A 17295-nucleotide genomic window follows, 5' to 3' on the forward strand; every position below is an offset into this window, starting at 1 on the left:
AGTAAGGCTGCACCTGACTGGCACAGAACTCTAAGTACGTACCTGTAAAAGGGTCACAGGAGACACCAGCATCTTCAATATGGTCACAGTTTTGTTGCCCCCAGTCACTCTTCTTGCATTGGTCAAGTGAGAGTTCATTGCCTGAGCACTCCACCTCATCTAGCAGGATGGGGCCAGATCCCTGCCCATAGTGAGCCCATGACAAGGCTTTTGGGTTCCCACTGCAACAGATACATGAAAATTCAGTAAGGAAGGTCACAGTCTGGTGCTCTTGGATTCTGCGTTTCCCAGAGTCTCTCCTACACTAGTCCTTCCATAGCTGATCTGTATTTCTTACACAGTGGTGTTGTCAACTGATAACCAATATATCTCACTGGAAAGCTCTTCAGTATGATTTGAGGACAATGATGTCTTAATCTCAGTGAAAGGCAAAACTCCCAAAGTAGGAAGGATCTCAAACTTGACTCAGCTATTTTGAGCAATTATGCTGATTTGATTTCGTATACAACAGTTACTTGCATTAAGTGCCAGACAGTATAGAGAATTAGGTGCTCCATTGCTTTTCCTGAATGAAGAGGATACAGACAGCCAGAGAAACTGAAGGTGTTTAAATTTAAACAAATAAATGACTGCAATTCACCTGTAGAAGTCACCATGACAAGTTAACACCGCAGCCGTGAATATGTGTATTACAAGGATGTAAAAATAATGAACAGGGATAAACATAAACAAACATTGGATAGGGTTATACCAACTCTTTCAAATAGCATAACCTATAAAGCTGACTTACTTAAGTACAAAATCCCATGATAGGATGTTAAATCTGGAATTATCTTCCCCAAGATTTTCTTACCCTGCCCATAGAAAGGAATGGTGCTATATAGTGAAGGTACATGCTCTCACATTCTTTATTCAGACTACTTCTATTACCACTCCATGATGAACAGTATGGAAAGTACCTGAGTCCCAGCTGCCTACAAACTACTTCAGCATCACGGTCGTCCCATTGGTCATCACAGATGGTTCCCCACTTGCCATCATGGTAAACCTCCACGCGCCCTTCAAAGCTCTCCTTTCCCCCAACTAAACGCAATGGAGCACCTACACCTATGTTTCAAAAAATGAAAAAGAACAAAACAGGGCAAGATGGAGACAAAGCACATCCAGCAGTTAAGGGCATAGAACTGTTCACCAGCCAGAGCCACTGCTGGGACTCTCTTGGTCCATTCTACCACTTTCTCCCCTCCAAACCCTCTAGAAACATCCATGACTGAAAGCCACAGCAGGAGGTGCCACTAGTCCAGGGACAGCTCTTTAAATGGCTGCTATAATGACCAGGACAGGTCATTATTTTGCCTGTGAACAAAAACCTGTTTTGAATGAAAAGGGATGTGGTCATAAGCAACTGCCATCTTTCAGTGATTTTAGAAGTATGCCCACTTAGTACTTGGGTTGGGAAAAAATACTTTATTTTCCACTGGAAGGAAAGTAATCACCTTCACAGCAGGTGAAAGAAGAATATGCTCCAATGATTTACTCTCCACAGCATAATGATCTCAGATCTAATATCTTATCGGCAACACTAGATTTCAAGTAAATTAGACACAAGAAAAAGGGAGTGAACCTCCCTTTGGAGATTTACCTTCTGGAGGGACACATGTCACCATGGCGCTTCCCTGGTTACATGTTCCTGACACAGCTTCCTGATAGCCACACTGCAAGAGGGTTTTCTCATCCCCATGGCAGTTTGCTGACTGCAGGTGCAGGGGAATAGGCCACAGTCCAGGATGATTCTTCTTTCCAGCTGTGCCAATCTCACTGTTATGGAGAATGCAACAGAACGATGAAACTGTTGTACTGTTTAACTCACACTTGTTTTCCAGCCCAACTGTGGCAATTCACATCTTGTGAGCCCAGTTAATTGTGAGATCTTAAAGGGGTAGCCCTTTCCAGTCTAAGCAAACAAGCACATAGTACTTTCCCCCCACATAAAACATTCTATCTTCCCTGAAGCAGAGCTGATCTGGTCATAAATTGTACTCTCACTGGAGAGCAATAAGCAAACCCATCAACAGACTGTAACATGGTCAGCACATCTAAATATCTGAATCAAATTCTTCCTTCTCCACGGTCCTAATCTCTTCTTCTTTGGAAGACTGAAGGTCCAAATGAGAGATTCCCTAGGAGGGTTCATAGTCACAACATATTCTAAAAGATCAGTACAGTAATACTAGAATGATAATATTAAAAATCGAATCATTCAACACAGCCTCGAACAGCAAGCTTTAGTAACTACAGTTCTTGCAAATGCTGACTGGGGCTAGGCATAGCCACGGAAAGAAAACAGGTGCAAAGAACCCTACCAAGTGAGAAATCAGCCAACAGAACAAACTCCTCTCCCACAGCCTACATATTACTCCAGAAGGACAGTAATTAATGAGGCTCTCAGAGAACGTATGAGCACATAACACTTCAAGCCACAGTGAGGTTCCCACCTGAGACCCAGCTGCCTGCAGACAACACTGGCATCCCAGTCAGTCCAGAGGTCAGCACAGATGGTACCCCAGAGTCCACCAAAGTACAGCTCCACACTGCTATCTTCAGCCAACCGCACAGCACCTTCCAGCAAAAAAGAAAAAGAAGGACATTTCTGATCAGCAAGTCTTGGACTTTTGAGTGTAGCTGAGCTGAATTGGACCCAATTCCTCACATCCTGTTTTGTGGTGCTGTCACTGACTTTCATGAGTAGTGTAAGGGTGCGGCAGGCACACAGCACACCTAGGCTTGTTGTACCCTTCACTTTAAAGAAGCTATCTTTGAATGTGCTTACTGTTGAAGGAAGATATTTGTTGTCTCATTTATTATCCATTCTGTAAAACACAGTTAAAGTCAGCGAATAAAGACAAACAGAAAAGCATTGCACAAATCAGTGTACTGAGAGCTTCCTTGCATGCCTCAAAATAAGCAGCAGTCCTTTTGCTGGCACTGCAAGGAATTCTAAAGGAAGCTTAGGACCCACTTTGCAACAGACGACTTACAAATCTAATCACAGAAGATTTTTCTGTATTTGAGCTGCTACAATTACATGAGGAGAGCACTGATATGAAGACTTAAGGAGTTGGAGTGGGTTGTTTTCCACATAACTTGAACTGCTTTCAGAATTACCTAAGTTGAAAGAATTCCCTTGTATGAGAATAAAAGCATCTATAAAAGACATTATGGCTGCAGCAGCTTAAATCCACCCCCTAGTACGTACAGATGTTCTTCTCCCACACAGGCTAGCTTTTAGTTCTAATTCTTCAGACAAACTGGGACACTTCTTTCACAGGTTGTCCTAACTGCTATGTACAGGTCTGCATAGCATCACTTCTGGCCCTAACCCCTTAAGACAGAGTATCCCAGGCTCTGGCAAATAGGAAACAGTCTTACCTTGGTTACAGTCACAGTTAGCCCAGCTGATGGCCCCTGATGCAAGCCGGAAGAAGCACCAGGGTGTAGTTCCCCCATCTGGGTTTCTGCAGTGGTTGTGGTTCCCTAAGCCACGGTCTGGGTACTGCTGAACGTAATCAGGGAACTCCGCCCAGTTCAGGCACTCTGCCCCAGCCTCAGTGACAGACAACGAGCCATTGTAGTACCCAAGAGGTCCGATGCCACACCCACTGGACACTGGGCACAGAAAGAAAGCTGTTAGCTATACCGAAGGCATCACATATGGAGGATCAGACAACATCAGATATGAGCTCATCTCTTGAACCACCTTCTCTGTCTATAGTCTTGAGTCTCTTCATGAGACCCCATCTGGAATACTGCATCCAGTTCTGGGTCCGCCAACACAAGAAGGACAATGAGCGTGTCCAGAAGAAGGCCGCAAAGATGATCAGAAGGTTGGAACACCTGCCTTATAGGGACAGGCTGAGAGAGCTGGGGTTCTTTAGCCTGGAGAAGAGAAGGCACTGGGGGACACCCCACAGCAGCCTTTCAGTACATGAAGGGGGCCTGCAGGAAATCTGGGGAGGGACTTTTCATAAGTGATAAGACAAGGGGAAATGGCTTTAAACTGGAAGAGGGTAGACTTAAATTAGATATTGGGAAGGAATTCTTTACTGTGAGGGTGGTGACATACCAGAACAGGTTGCCCAGACAGGTTGTAGATGCCCCTCTTTGTAGGTAGTCGTGGCCAGGCTGGATGGGGCTTTGAGCAACCTGGTCTAGAGGGAGGTGTCCCTGCATATAGCAGGGGGGTTGGAACTTGATGGTCTTGAAAGTCCTTTCCAACCCAAACCATTCTACGATTCTATGATTATTTCCAGAGCAACTTAAGAAAAAACAACAAACAAATAAACAAACAAACCCTGAAGATACATAGCTTGGGTCTTTGAAATGTGTTAAATTGGACTCAAATACAAATAATTTGAACTGGTTCTCGTTGCCAGTAATTTCAGTAACATATGCCCTTACTCCGGGCTTGCTTTTGAGCCTGTCACAGACTTCTCCCCTTTTCTACCTCCTTTGGTACCTGAATATGATGCTCTTAAATTTGGTTCTAAGTTCTTCAAAAGATCAATTGCCTGCCTTAATTGACTGAGACAGAGAAGAGTTGAAAGCTGGGCATAATTTCATTGTGTAAATCAGAAAGATGTGAAATGGCATTGTCATTCATCGTATGTATGCCTTTATGCACATTAGCATATCACAAGGTGGAGCAAAGAAGCCAGTGTTCCAGGCCAGCGTCTACATAAAAGTCTCATGCAAAGAAATCCCAACATTTAATTCAATATTGTCTTAATAAAGAAAAAAAAAAAAAGAAAAAAACACCCAACCTCTCCAGTCATGACTCTGAAATAAGAAACAGGGAAACCAGAACAAGATTCTGTGTGAGGGTGTGTTTTTTAAGAATGTATAAAATGGGTAAACTGAAAAAATGGATAACAGTTATAGCTCCATTCACACACACACAAATAAATCAGAAAAATTCTTCTGCTACAAAGACATGTGGGACAAACAGCAGAGACAAACAACAGCTGAAGGTTAGCTACAAGGTACAAAAGTGACAGGCAATTACAGTTAGGTCAGTTAGACACCTGGAAGACACACTGTGCTCTTTGGATTACCTGTGAGCTTAAGAGGGGAGAACATGAGAATTCAGTACTTACTAGGTGGAGTGAGCATGCAAAAAAAGACTAGGGCAGAAATAGAGATGAAAGGAAAAGAACATGGGGGAGGAACAGAGAAGTGCAAGAGTATTAGACATGACGAAGAGAAAGCAGTTTGGCCATGTTGGTGAAGGAGATAAGCATTGAGGCATGCAGGATAAAAGAAATGATGGAAAGGAGGGAATAAAGCCAGATAGCAGTGGTTCATTGTACCTGTGGTCTCAGATCACCACTGCAGGAAAGAATCTGCCTGATGACTGAATTAATAACTTCTTGTTCTTACCTGCACTCTGCAAATGGTTTTGGCTGGGCTGGGATCCCAGGAGAGCCTGAGAAAAGAAACAGAGCGAAAGCAGAGATGATTATCCAATGAAATAAACACGGGCATGTTCTGAAAGCAGCTCGGCCTTTTGCTGCTTTAGGCAAACACACCCTGGTAACCAGCTTCTTCTCTGTTCTCTCCATTGCTCTTCTTCAAATCCAATCACAGCTCTGCCCACTGACAATAAAATGAATAATTGCTGGCCTGCAGAGATTTACCCTTGATCTAAGCACATAACAGGGCTCTGCTTGTTCTTTTCAAGGTTTCAGCCCCAATGCTCTCAGCAAATAAAATCTGATGCCAGAGTGAGATCTCTATGGAAAGAAAAGTTGGGGAAAAAATCACGTTATTAGTAAGGAAAAATAATGAATAACCACTCAGTCTCCTTCCGTGCAAAGAATAAGCAATCCACGACCACAGGAGCAAACACATCTATCTGATGGGATGGTGCCCCTAGGGTTCCATGTTAAAATAGTAATAAACATCCACGTACCAAGTGGGAAACAACTGAAGAAGAAAATCTAGCACGTTTTTTTGAGGATTTTGTTTTTAAATAAGTGAGAGCACAAGATTTTGTATGAGACTATTATCCAAATCATATGAAGTAGCTAAGAACAAAGAATATGAAATAAAGCCCTCATTATAGCATCTTGGCCATGCCCAAGATTACATTTCCTCTTGTAGGCAGTGTTTTTGGTGGTTATAACTTGACTTTGGTTGAGAGATAGGGATCTCCACTTCAACACATTGCATGGTATGCAGGCAGGTGCAAGACCTTCACAGACCCAGAGTACATGCTTCTGCTAGCTTTGTGCAGTTTGATTCATTTCTAAATACAGCCAGATATATATGAACAAAGAGTTTTAATTCACAGAGCAGAGGTGTGCATATGAAGAGAATCAGCTAAATAAATGGTTCTGTTTTTCTTCAAAACACAATGATTTTCCTTCTCTCAGTCTCAGCTCTCCCTGAAAGACTGTCAGAATTAAACTGAACCCTCTTCTGGAATAAATAGGGATAGTCCCCGTAGATGCCAGACAAGAATATGACACCTATTCATGGCTGATTTAATTTACAGATGAAGCTTATATATAATGGTCAACAGGTGTTCAGAGCTATGGCCAAGCTTCATCATCGTCCTCTGGAAGTCAGAATATGACACTGCATATTGAAGATGAATTCCTGACACAGTTCAGAAAGAGCAAATCAGAGCTCAGGTGCACATGCACAAGAGGATGCATAGATAAGACAGCAATTAACTGACAAAACCTCTTCAGCCAAAAATCCATCTGTCTGCATGTATCCAGCTGTTCTGAGACCACATAATGTTCTGTAAACCAAGAATGCTGAAGGACTCACGGGAGGATCTCAAAAGTGCTTTGCAAAGAGTGGAAAGTGAGCTTAGTAACACTTTGGTGACTGCCCAAGATAATACACAGGACAGGTGAGTCACAACCCAAATCCCTGACTTCTGTGTTCTACTGTGCACTTACACTTGTGAGCTAACATGAGATAGAGGGATGGACTGCTATAATAACTGACCGAACCTACTCCTCCTGGAGACTGACCATAAATGACAGAACTCCAGTTCAAGTAATATGCTTCCCTTCTATTGAAAAACTAGTTGATGCCAGTTCCTGTAGCAGATTCCAAAACCCTCCAACATTACAAGATTTTTGTGCCACAGATCATGCTGCAGTCGCTGCTCCAGCTCTACGAGCTATAAATCATCTGCCCATAACAGCAATAGGGATCACCAGTCCATTGGTGAAGAACAGAAACAAAGGATCTCTCATGCCTGGGTCACTGCAGTACTTGAGTAACATGGGAAACCTGAGCCAAAGCATCTGCAAGCCCTTGTGCATCCTTCTTTGTTTCCATTTATTAATGTCATATGCACAATGAAATAAATCCCTCCCCAAGCCCCCAGCCCTTCCCTGAGACCACAGCTGCTTGGATACTTCAGAAAACATATCAATAAGAACACAATCAACTCACAGTGAGGATATTAAAAATACATATATATATAAATCGAGGTGACTTTTTACAAACAGATAGAATATTAATTTTTCTTACCTTCCTGCATCTGAGACACGATAACAGACTCGAGAGCTCTACCAACAGCCTAAGTATTCTGGGGATCCTCATCCTTCCTGTACAAAGTGGGCAGCAGCTTCAAGCTTCACAGTCTCATTCTGCTGCTGGGCTCAGCTGCTGCCTCCTCTTCTCCCTCTCCAGCTCGGTTTCCCGGAGGGCCGGGTGCTTGCCGCTTTGAGGGAGCGGGATGCTTCTTTCATTTCTGCGTGGGGAAAGGGATGGAAGGGATCAAAGTTCCCAGCAGCATCTTATAATCTCACTCCCCCCGTCCCCTCCCCACCTCTTCTCCTTGATTCTTCTCTTCAGAAAGGGAAAAGGAAAGGGATAGAAGGAAGATCGTGCCCCAGAATCTCTCCTATCACCTTCAAAACCAGCAGGAGACAAGCGCAGACGGGCAGGGCGCAGCCCTCAGCTGCTCCCGCACCTCCGCTGTCCCCTCCCTTTTGCTCGCTGTCCCAGCCTCTCGCTTGGCTCTAGGTACGCATTTCTCCTGACCGCCAGCATCCGCCTCCCCGACACCGCCCGGCAGCCCGGCCAGCCGCTCTCTCCTGAAATTCCTTCTCTCCCCTTAAGCACAAAAGATGTAGCAGCAACAAGGATCTGGGGTTTCCTTCTGCAACAGCTCCAGCAGTAAAACTGGAAAAGGAAACAGCTTGTGCACGCACGCTCGCCAGAGATTATACTTGTTGGAAGGAATCTGGACTTTATCCTCCCACCGCTGCCTCCTTGATTAGCTGCTTGCAGCTTCCCGAGGTCAGACTCTCCTTAGATTTGAACTCAGGTAAACGGGGCCCAGAAAACTATGTTAAGGAGCTCTCCCAAGGAAAAATCAACTCTCAGGGGGAGCGTACCCACCTTTCAGCCCTGCACCTTGCTACCTGGCGTATTGCCTCCAGGGATCTTATCCACCCAGTGTCTCTTTGACCTTGGGGCTGTAACGTTTTCATTTGACTGGCTAGGGCAATTTCCAGAGTGGAGTTATTATTGTATTGCTATCAATTAATCCTGAAGTGTTCTGGTGGGCTGTTTTTGGCTTGTTGTTGTTGAGGCTAGTTCATTTTGAACTACTGCTCCTTCACAAAGAATACAATAAAAATATTAAACATTATTAATTAAAACTAAGGAGGGAACTTGAAATGGTTTAATTTTGGAAATTTCTCATGTTCCCTACACTGCTCTGCAGCTCAGTCTAATGGGCACTTACTACATTTACATTCTGATTATGGAGGGATTAACTCTTAGCGTCCTGCAGCACGAACTACGGTCACCTTAAGAAATGAGCTCATTTCTGGCCAAGCTTGCTGAGAAGCATTTTTAAAGAGACTTTCGGCATAAAAACAAGAAACAGGCTGATACGAATCCACTGCCTTGACAAAAAACCTTTCTTTTTTTCTTTTCTTTTCTCCCTTATTGCCCATCAGTCACTTCACATGACAGCTTTGCGTTGCCTCATCTTTAGTCACTCATCAAATGCAATGAAGTTCCACTACATCTGGATCCTTTAGAGGAGTCGCTAAGTGGTAGAAAGGAGAGGTTTGAGTGGATTTGTACCACATTGCATTCTGGACACGGTGGATTTGGCCAAGAATTACACTCATTTAATTAGAAGCAAATCTCCTATATCCCTGTAGCACACAAGGCAGATGATCAGGCCAAGCGGAGATGGAAATAGCTTAGAAGCTACAGCATTCTCTAACTCTCAGGTGGCACAGGCAAAAAGGAGCAAAACAAAAAGCAAAGATGGGAATGTGTTGGAATTTTCTAATCACTTCAGTGAAAACATAAGGAAAGAATGTACTGGAAACACTAAGAGAAAAATCACTAGCACTCCTGACTGAGGACTGGAGGGATGGTTGATGCAGTTTCCTAACTCCCAAGAAGCTCACCTATTCAACTCACCAGGACTGGAAAAGAAAAGCTCAATACAAACTCTATCTGACGTGTACTAATAGGGTTTATAACCTCTAGCAAAAGTCCATACTGGATTTCTCTCACAGTAGCTTCCCCCTCTCTTAAGTCAAGGCTTTCCTACATGTTTTAAAGTGATTTACTGAAAAGCAAAACACAGTCCAGAGCATCAAAAGCAACAGAAGCCCAAGTTTGGGATTCAGATTCCTAATGGAAGTGAACATGTATTTGGTCTTTGCAACAGTCTCCTCTGTGTGAAGTCTGCAATTACTTCCTACTTGCTAAGAGCTCCCCCTGGTTTTCTGGCACACAGGAGGACATTTCCCTGATAGACTTCAGATTCAAGAAGAGCTCATACTACACACCTCTCTTCTTCCTTACCTATTTGCTCACATACTGCTGCAACTCGAAGATCAAGAGTTGTCTACACTGAAGGATTTTTGCTTTTTATCACAGTTTTACTGCTCATTATTCTGGCAGCAGTCCCTCTTGGACTGTCCTGGCTTAACAGTTTTCAAGATACCACAAGCTAAATTACCTTCATCTGTGTGTTTCAGATTGACTAAGAATGAAATTACACCAATATAACTACAGTACTTGAAACACGTTTTAAGTTATCTCTAGATACATGACACACTTAGAACTTCCCTGTGTGTCCAAATTTGAAACAACTGTAATTATCTAAGTCCAGAATTTAACACATATCACCTCCTCACTCTGATATAAACGTAGTATAATACAATAACAACAGTCTACCATTCCCAACAGTCTCTCTGTTGTATTTTTTCCAGATTATTCTGTATAGACCCTTCTAAACTCAAAGTACTGTATTTTAAAATGAGCTTGTTTCTCAGGAATTAAACTGACTACTCCTGAACTGGCAGGACTACTATTCCTTTAAACAAAAACAAAAACCTCAAATAAAAACATCAACAAAAACCAGTTGCCATGTCTTTCAATTAAAAGGTGTATCTCCATCTCCCTAGGCTAAGAAGCAAGAAAGTAATTCTGCTTGTCATATTCTGAACAAGAACAGGTCCAAATCAATGCCAAGACTGACTTGGAGCCAAGAACTAGACCTTAGTGCTTTTGCTATTCTCATAGTTCCATCTCCTCAGCAGAGAATGCAGGACAATGTATCAGCTGGCAGCTCCTAATCTTTTAACTATAAGTCCTTCAGAGGGGGTTGTCCTTTGCTTTCTCATGTGACCATTATGATTTGAGTTTAGGGCAGTCCTTTGTGGAGCCAGGAGTTGGACTCAGTGATCCTTATGGGTCCTCTCCAACTCAGGATATTCTGTAATACTGTGTTTTTATCAAGAAAGTCACCTAAACGCAGGTGCTGTAGGCCATCCTCTTGTTCATACACCTACTGAATGCTTGTTGGTAGCCTATAGAGATTGCTAACATAGATCAGCTTTGCTTGCAGACTACTCATAACAAAAGCACAGTAAATATATTTTAAATCGTCAACTCACTAAATTGCAGATTGGAAAAATGTTTACAAAAAGTACAAGAACAACTTCTATTCTGTCCCTCTAGGGGCATCAACTGCGCAGACCTTGAAGGACATCTACCAGAGAAACTAACAGGGAGCAAAGGGATGCTAAAATACCTGGGACAATCACAGCTGTTTTGCAAATCTAAATAAACAAAATCAGTAAAGCTCCCTCTGGCCATGGGCCTAGAAGCCATGGGGGTTAAAAAGAAACAGTGTGGTATTAAACCATCTTTTTTAACTTCTTTGAATGTTAGTCAAAATGACTAACCAAAGGGATGAAATGTAAGGTCTCTCTTTACATCTAAGTATTCACTAATAACATCCGAGAATTTCCTACCCTTAAGTAGAGATACTGAGGTCTGAAGTTCAGGATAATGTAGAAAAATCAGAGCTTCCTCCATAAAAGGTCTTCAGTGAAAGCCTGAGAATAAAGGTAGTTAACAGCAATCACAGAGTACTGGTAACATACTCAAACTATAAGGTGCACGAACGAGATCAAGGAATTCCAGCAGATTTGCTTAAATCCTGTAAATCCTGCTTAGGAGAGTAGAACATCCAGTCTGCTTTGTGTAATTCTTTCCCCATCATGCAATCACATACAGATCTCTGCAGCAATGTTCTTATACAGTGGGCTCAACACCAGGAGCAACAGAACCCAGCTTTCTTTTATGCCCCAACAAGCCCTGAACTCAGAAAGGATGTTGTTTTATATATATATATATATATATATAAAATGGTCAACAGGTTTTCAGAGCTATATATAATTAATATATATATATATTAATATATATATATAAACTAGTAATGGAATGACTCCCCAGTATAAATTACATCATGGAACATGACACAAGCTTAATGTGAGATGAGGAAACTGCAGCAACTCAAATGGCCAAGGACAATCAGTACCACGAGGCCTTTCTGGTTACAGCATGGGATTACCAACCAAAAGAACTGCCAGAGTACATCTAAAAGAAACACTGTAAAACTTGAGTGTATCTGAAAAACATCCTCTTTCCTCCATTCCACCTCCAAATAAACACACTCCCTAAAATTGTCAGGAAAAACAATAACTGAACTCAGGAAGTTCTCCATGAAGTAGTTAAGATCCGAGAATAAGCTGTCTACATTCATGAGAACTGAGAAGAATTTCAAACGTAAAATTCTAACAAAGTGTTATTCTCTCGCAATCTTTTATACAATGACAGTCCTTCACAGACTCTAGAATATGATACATTTAGCACAGCACAGCTCCTACTCCAAGAGCTGCAAAGCTATATTTGATATTGTAAATCGTAATACAAAGAAAGAAGACTCATCAATATAAGAAAATGTAGAATTCATTCAGTTCCTTACTCCCAGCTTAGCTCATCTCTTTCAGAAATAAGAATTAACAAAGATGCCCTTAGAGGGCATCTTTTGGATGGGAAACGCAAAATGTTACATACAGAAGCATCTTCCCAAACTCAGATGTGAACAGAATATTCTTACCCATCCCAGCTCCTCTGAAGGACTCCTTTATGCCACGTTAGCACCAACAGTAAGTAACCTTGTGGAATAACTCATCATTGAGCATTTAAATGAACTATACAGTCATACACAATCAGTCTGCAAGTACCACTCTGTATCTTCATCTTTGCTTTTCTTTATGCTCCAAGAAATTAGAGACATATATGATTATACTGTTAGTTCTCTCTGGCACTGCATTTTTCTCGCTATATATTTTAACCAATCAGGTACTGGTCCTAAAACAGGAACCTACCTGCAGTTCTGTGGCACTCTAGTGAAAATTAACCTATCAAAACTAACAGTTAATTACCCAGTTTCAGTACCTGTACTTGCTTGAACTTTCTTTCCATCTTTTTCTTATTGTTTTTTTTTTGTTTAACTGAAACAATGGAACATTCTGCTGTAGAATCTGACTCATCCATGCCAAACAACAGTCTTGCATCATTTTATTGTTGCACAGGCAGCCTAATTGATCTGCCACGACACCATGCTTTTCTCACCTGCAAACCAAAAGGTCTAAAACCCTTACCAATGCATTGTGTATCAGCAAAGTATTTTGCTGGAAATTTCTTCCTCATTCCACAGTCTTCTTGCACAGGAACAAGAATTAAAAAAATGTCAAGAGGAACCAAACTGTGCATACATACACGCAGGAGTACGAGTCATTAAATTACTATCAGTTCTAAGCTGGCTCAGTGTCTGGGCCTGAGCACTTATTGACAGCAGCTCGAAGTTAAGCAGGAAAATCATAAACCAAAGAAAAATCATCCTTAGCTTAGAAAATAGGTTTACAGACATTCCAGGATTTTATTTCACAGTGAGTACATTACTCCACACAGTGGCTGGTTGGACAACTCACTGCAAAAATCCTAAGAGCACAAGATCCAAGAACCTCCTGAAATACTAAGCCCACAGTCAAGATGGAATTTTTTTTTCCCACTCTGGAAATAAAATATGGAGCCTACATCCACCCAGCAGTGTTGACAGACATTGTGTGACATTAAACATTCATTAACCCCTTTTATCATTTATTTTGCAAAACCCTCAACTTTAACTGCTTGTCCACAGTCCCTTTAGCAAAGCACGTTACACATAACGCGTAGTATTAGGAAACCTCCTCAGCAGCTTGTTCACTTTGCTTGAAGGTATGTTTCCCTTGAGTGACAGTGTTAACTCGTCCTTCTTTTCCTTGCGCTCCTTCTGAAACAGAAAAAGAAAACTAAGAATATTACCCATTTATTTGCTGGGTTTCCTCTGTAAAGACTAATAATAATTGTACTGGAATGCTTATTTGGTAAGAATGTTATGTATTTAGGCAACACTCATGATAGCAGTCAACTAAATAGTCACAAGGCTTCTAAGAACTGCACAGGTTTCTTTAAGCAGAGAAATAAATGAGACGGACATGTTGTGAAGATGATATATCCGTATGTTCACTTAGCAGTATTATAAGCTTATAAAAGCAATATAATTTAAATCTGTTTTGTTTTTTATGTTCTATTTTTCAATTTATTTTCATTGTAATCTACTAAATAACGTGTGCACAGTTTCTCATTTCTGCTGTCAATTTATTCACAGAACACTGTTACGTTAGCACACAAAAAACAACTGAGTGTTTCTCCTCCTTCCCTACTACCGGACTTTATGAACACAGAATAGATTTTTCCTTACTTCTGCCATTGCCACGCAGTCATAGAACGCCCGGATCTCATCAGCACACGCTTTATCGTTGAAGTCATTCTGCTTCCAGCAGGCCATCATCACGGACATCTCTGTCAGACAGGTCGCCTCTAGAAGGGAAACACACAACGATGAGGGCTCAGGGAGCTGAGATTTCATGCGCCAGCTCTCAGGGGCAGAGCCCACAGCCGGGGTTCTACCTCATGGAGCCACGAGACGGTAACTCACCTCCCGCCATCTCCCGGCGGTTCGCCACCTTGTCGGCCAGCACCAGCGGCCGGATGGGGCGGACAGTCGGGGGTCGCTTCCTCTGCCGCCACTGCCCGGACACCCAGCGGCCCACCCAAGCCGGGTACACGGGCGCCGCCATGCTTTTTGCGACAGGCCGTACGGCGAGACGGCCGGAGCGCCGCTCACGTCACCCGGCGAAGGGCGCAGGGTTGTGGCGCTGCAGGGGTCGGTGCTGCAACCTCGGCTTCGACAGCCCTTATACTTCCCAGACTGTAAAAAATCAACGTTTCACACCAAACCCGAGCAGTGTCGGCCTGCTTAAGGACATGGAGACACAGGGCTTCTTGCTATGCTGCTTTCAACTGAACCACACCAACACCGGAAAAGTCCTGTGCACCATTAGCAGACTTTGCTGCAGCTGGACATTTAATATATTCTGGCTTATGTATATTATTGGTGTTATTTTTAAGCCAGTCCCTGCCAGGTTCGGCTGCCCGTGTTTTTGCCTCTCTTTACGTCTCCAATGGCCATTTTTCTCTGCCGCATGTGACGGCTGTAATTACTGAGACAGCCCAGAAACTGAGCTGCAGTCGTTGTAAATCACCCTTCCTTCCTACAGATTACATTAGCTAATGGTGGCGGCACCTTCAGGTACATTCACCTTCAAAAGCTCATCTCTCTTAAACAATTCCAAGAAAAAAAGGAGGGGGGGGCTGTGAAAGAGAAAGGCAGCAACACAAGGAGAATTTTAATACCTTCCTGCCCCACTTATGGCTCTCTGCATTATAAACCATTTCTGCTTTTCTTGGCATCCAGCCTCGGATTGGAGCATCAGCCTATGAAATTCCCAAGCAGACAGAATAACGTACGTGATGGTGTCTGCACGCACCATGCAGATGTACCAGAAGCAAGGAATAAGCATTTGTTTTAATGGAGAATGTGGAAGTACAGAATGGGTTTGTTACTCAGCAGCCGAGTTTCCCCGTAGCCTGTTTTGTACAAATATTCTGATTTTCAGGGTAATTCAGAAGCCCATTTCCCTCAACAAACCCCACAGGTGCTTCACTACGAATTCTGAACACACACCAATAAAAAGCATGTGAAATTCTAACTGCATTGCTCACTTCTGTTTTGAATGCACACCATTAAAGGCTGAATCCTACCCTGCACTTCAGCAGAACTGGAAAAAAACCCTAAATCACAAATGGAACGACGGTCAGTTACACTGCTGTGATAAATGCTGTGCTGTAATTATGCACAATGCTAAAAGTGCTGCAATAAGAGTCATCCTTAAAATGAGATTGCTGTCTTATGTGTCTTCTTAAGAGATAAGAAATTGCACCATGGATCTTTCCCGAGACCATCTAAAACTTGCAGGTACTTTCCAAAAACCAGTCACAAATAGGTGTATTGGAAGAAACACAGAGGGTTGACAATGTCTTTCTGAACTGCTTGGATCCAGCTTTCCTCAAGTAAATTCTAACATATTCACCCAAGTTTATCCTGAGTGCCCTAATTCTTCCCATACAACCTCATAATACCCTTGCCTATGGCTATTTATTCTCAGCTGTCTCACCCTGATCTCCTTAACCTCAATGTTAGCTGTCCTAGGGCATATCAGTTTAATTGGAGATGCCTTAAAAGTCATCCCCACTTTAACTAGCAATACGATTAACCAGTTTGCAAACATTAGAACCAGTTCAGACTTACACCCCTTTGCTGGGCATTGTGCTTGGATGGTATAAGCACTTAGTGCATTCATCAGCACAAAGACAGAGGCAATTTCTTTTCTCAGGTCACTGTCCTAACACTACAATGCTAGCTTACCTTATCCTGAGCTATCTTAACCGTATCAGCCTCCCTGAACTGTTCTGTTCACCTAAACAGATCTGAGCTGCCATCCCTAATCCCTGATTCTCAGACCTATTCAATTTCAGTCCATTCTTCTACAAGTTACCTGACATCTCCTTACTTGCTCAGAGATGTTTCTAAGCACCGTGGTCTGTTTTGATCCATTCCAAGATCCCCAGAACCATCTCTAGTTGAGCTGCTTTAGCATTGGATGAATCTTTTCTGCAGGAAGAGCACATAGAATCCAAATTGAGATGCCAGTCCTGTCTGGGCTCCAGAACAAACCCTGCAGTTCCACTCCTCCCCACTTTTCCTAATCCCTCTGCAAGGCCACGTATCACTCACTGCCAGCTTAGAGACACTGAATCATAAGAGAAGTGCACTCTGTTGAAACTCTGCATGGGCTTTGGCTCAGCTGGTCCTATCACTAAAAGGATTCTGTCTCTGATTAATTTCAACTTGCCAGTAGAGATCTGGGCAGAATGAATGAGGGAAGCTTCCTGTATGTTTCTGATTAATGCACCTTCTCAGGAGATGTCTGGAGATCTATCAACAGTCTTAATTAAATTCAACCAAACAGATGACAGCTAATTATTAAGGGAGTGGCTCTCTCGGGACGACAGGTGAAGCATGAGTATGCAAAGAAGTTACATGGGGCAGATGGCCGCTTGTCTAACATAGCAAAACCTGTTTAAACAGTGATGTCCCTGACAGTGTTCCAATTCAATTTAAACTGCTTCCAGCCCTGTAGGAGTTATTTGTTCCTTCACCATCTATTGTTTGCCAAAACAGTTAAATCTACCCTCTGTCAAGGTATGACAGACCTTTTGCTGTGATCCTCCAGATGCTGTGCTCTGCAGATAGAATGACTCTCTTTCCTTTGCAAAAATCAATATTTGGTATCAAATCAGTATTCTCCACCGAGGCTGTTTTCTTAGGCACTGCAGTCCTTGTGAAAGAACAGAAAACACAGATAATTCAATGAATAAAATATCCAGCCTCTTCCTGAAAAAATCAAGCAGCCCCCAGTACCACAGTTTTGGCAG

At 42.6% G+C, this 17295-nt stretch overlaps 2 protein-coding genes across 4 annotated transcripts in view; both read right to left on the reverse strand.

Annotated features, from left to right (window-relative positions):
* LOC107315795 (neurotrypsin-like) overlaps positions 1-13057 on the reverse strand; it is a 24216-nt gene extending 11159 nt beyond the window's left edge. Inside the window, exons 1-8 of one of the 3 annotated variants that reach the window (XM_015866510.2) lie at positions 11319-13057; positions 7552-7774; positions 5437-5482; positions 3430-3666; positions 2496-2619; positions 1643-1818; positions 960-1107; positions 43-221 (exon numbers count right to left, since the gene is read on the reverse strand). In XM_015866510.2, coding sequence (XP_015721996.1) covers positions 43-221; positions 960-1107; positions 1643-1818; positions 2496-2619; positions 3430-3666; positions 5437-5482; positions 7552-7623 — 982 coding nt within the window. In that variant the 5' untranslated portion in view covers positions 7624-7774; positions 11319-13057. Of the gene's footprint in view, positions 1-42; positions 222-959; positions 1108-1642; positions 1819-2495; positions 2620-3429; positions 3667-5436; positions 5483-7551; positions 7775-7852; positions 8700-11318 lie in introns of those variants that run through there. The other 2 variants (XM_015866509.2, XM_015866508.2) reach the window with 2 other exon arrangements.
* Positions 13058-13270: 213 nt separating this feature from the next.
* On the reverse strand, positions 13271-14570 carry CHCHD1 (coiled-coil-helix-coiled-coil-helix domain containing 1). Its single transcript, XM_015866523.1, has 3 exons — positions 14396-14570; positions 14159-14277; positions 13271-13687 (listed from the first exon to the last, which is right to left on the reverse strand). Exons 1-3 carry the CDS (start codon positions 14535-14537, stop codon positions 13574-13576), a joined length of 375 nt encoding a protein of 124 aa, XP_015722009.1. The 5' UTR covers positions 14538-14570; the 3' UTR covers positions 13271-13573.
* Between the last annotated feature and the right edge of the window lie 2725 nt (positions 14571-17295).

The sequence above is a fragment of the Coturnix japonica genome, chromosome 6 (assembly GCF_001577835.2).
Source record: "Coturnix japonica isolate 7356 chromosome 6, Coturnix japonica 2.1, whole genome shotgun sequence".
NCBI classification, from domain to species: domain Eukaryota; kingdom Metazoa; phylum Chordata; class Aves; order Galliformes; family Phasianidae; genus Coturnix; species Coturnix japonica.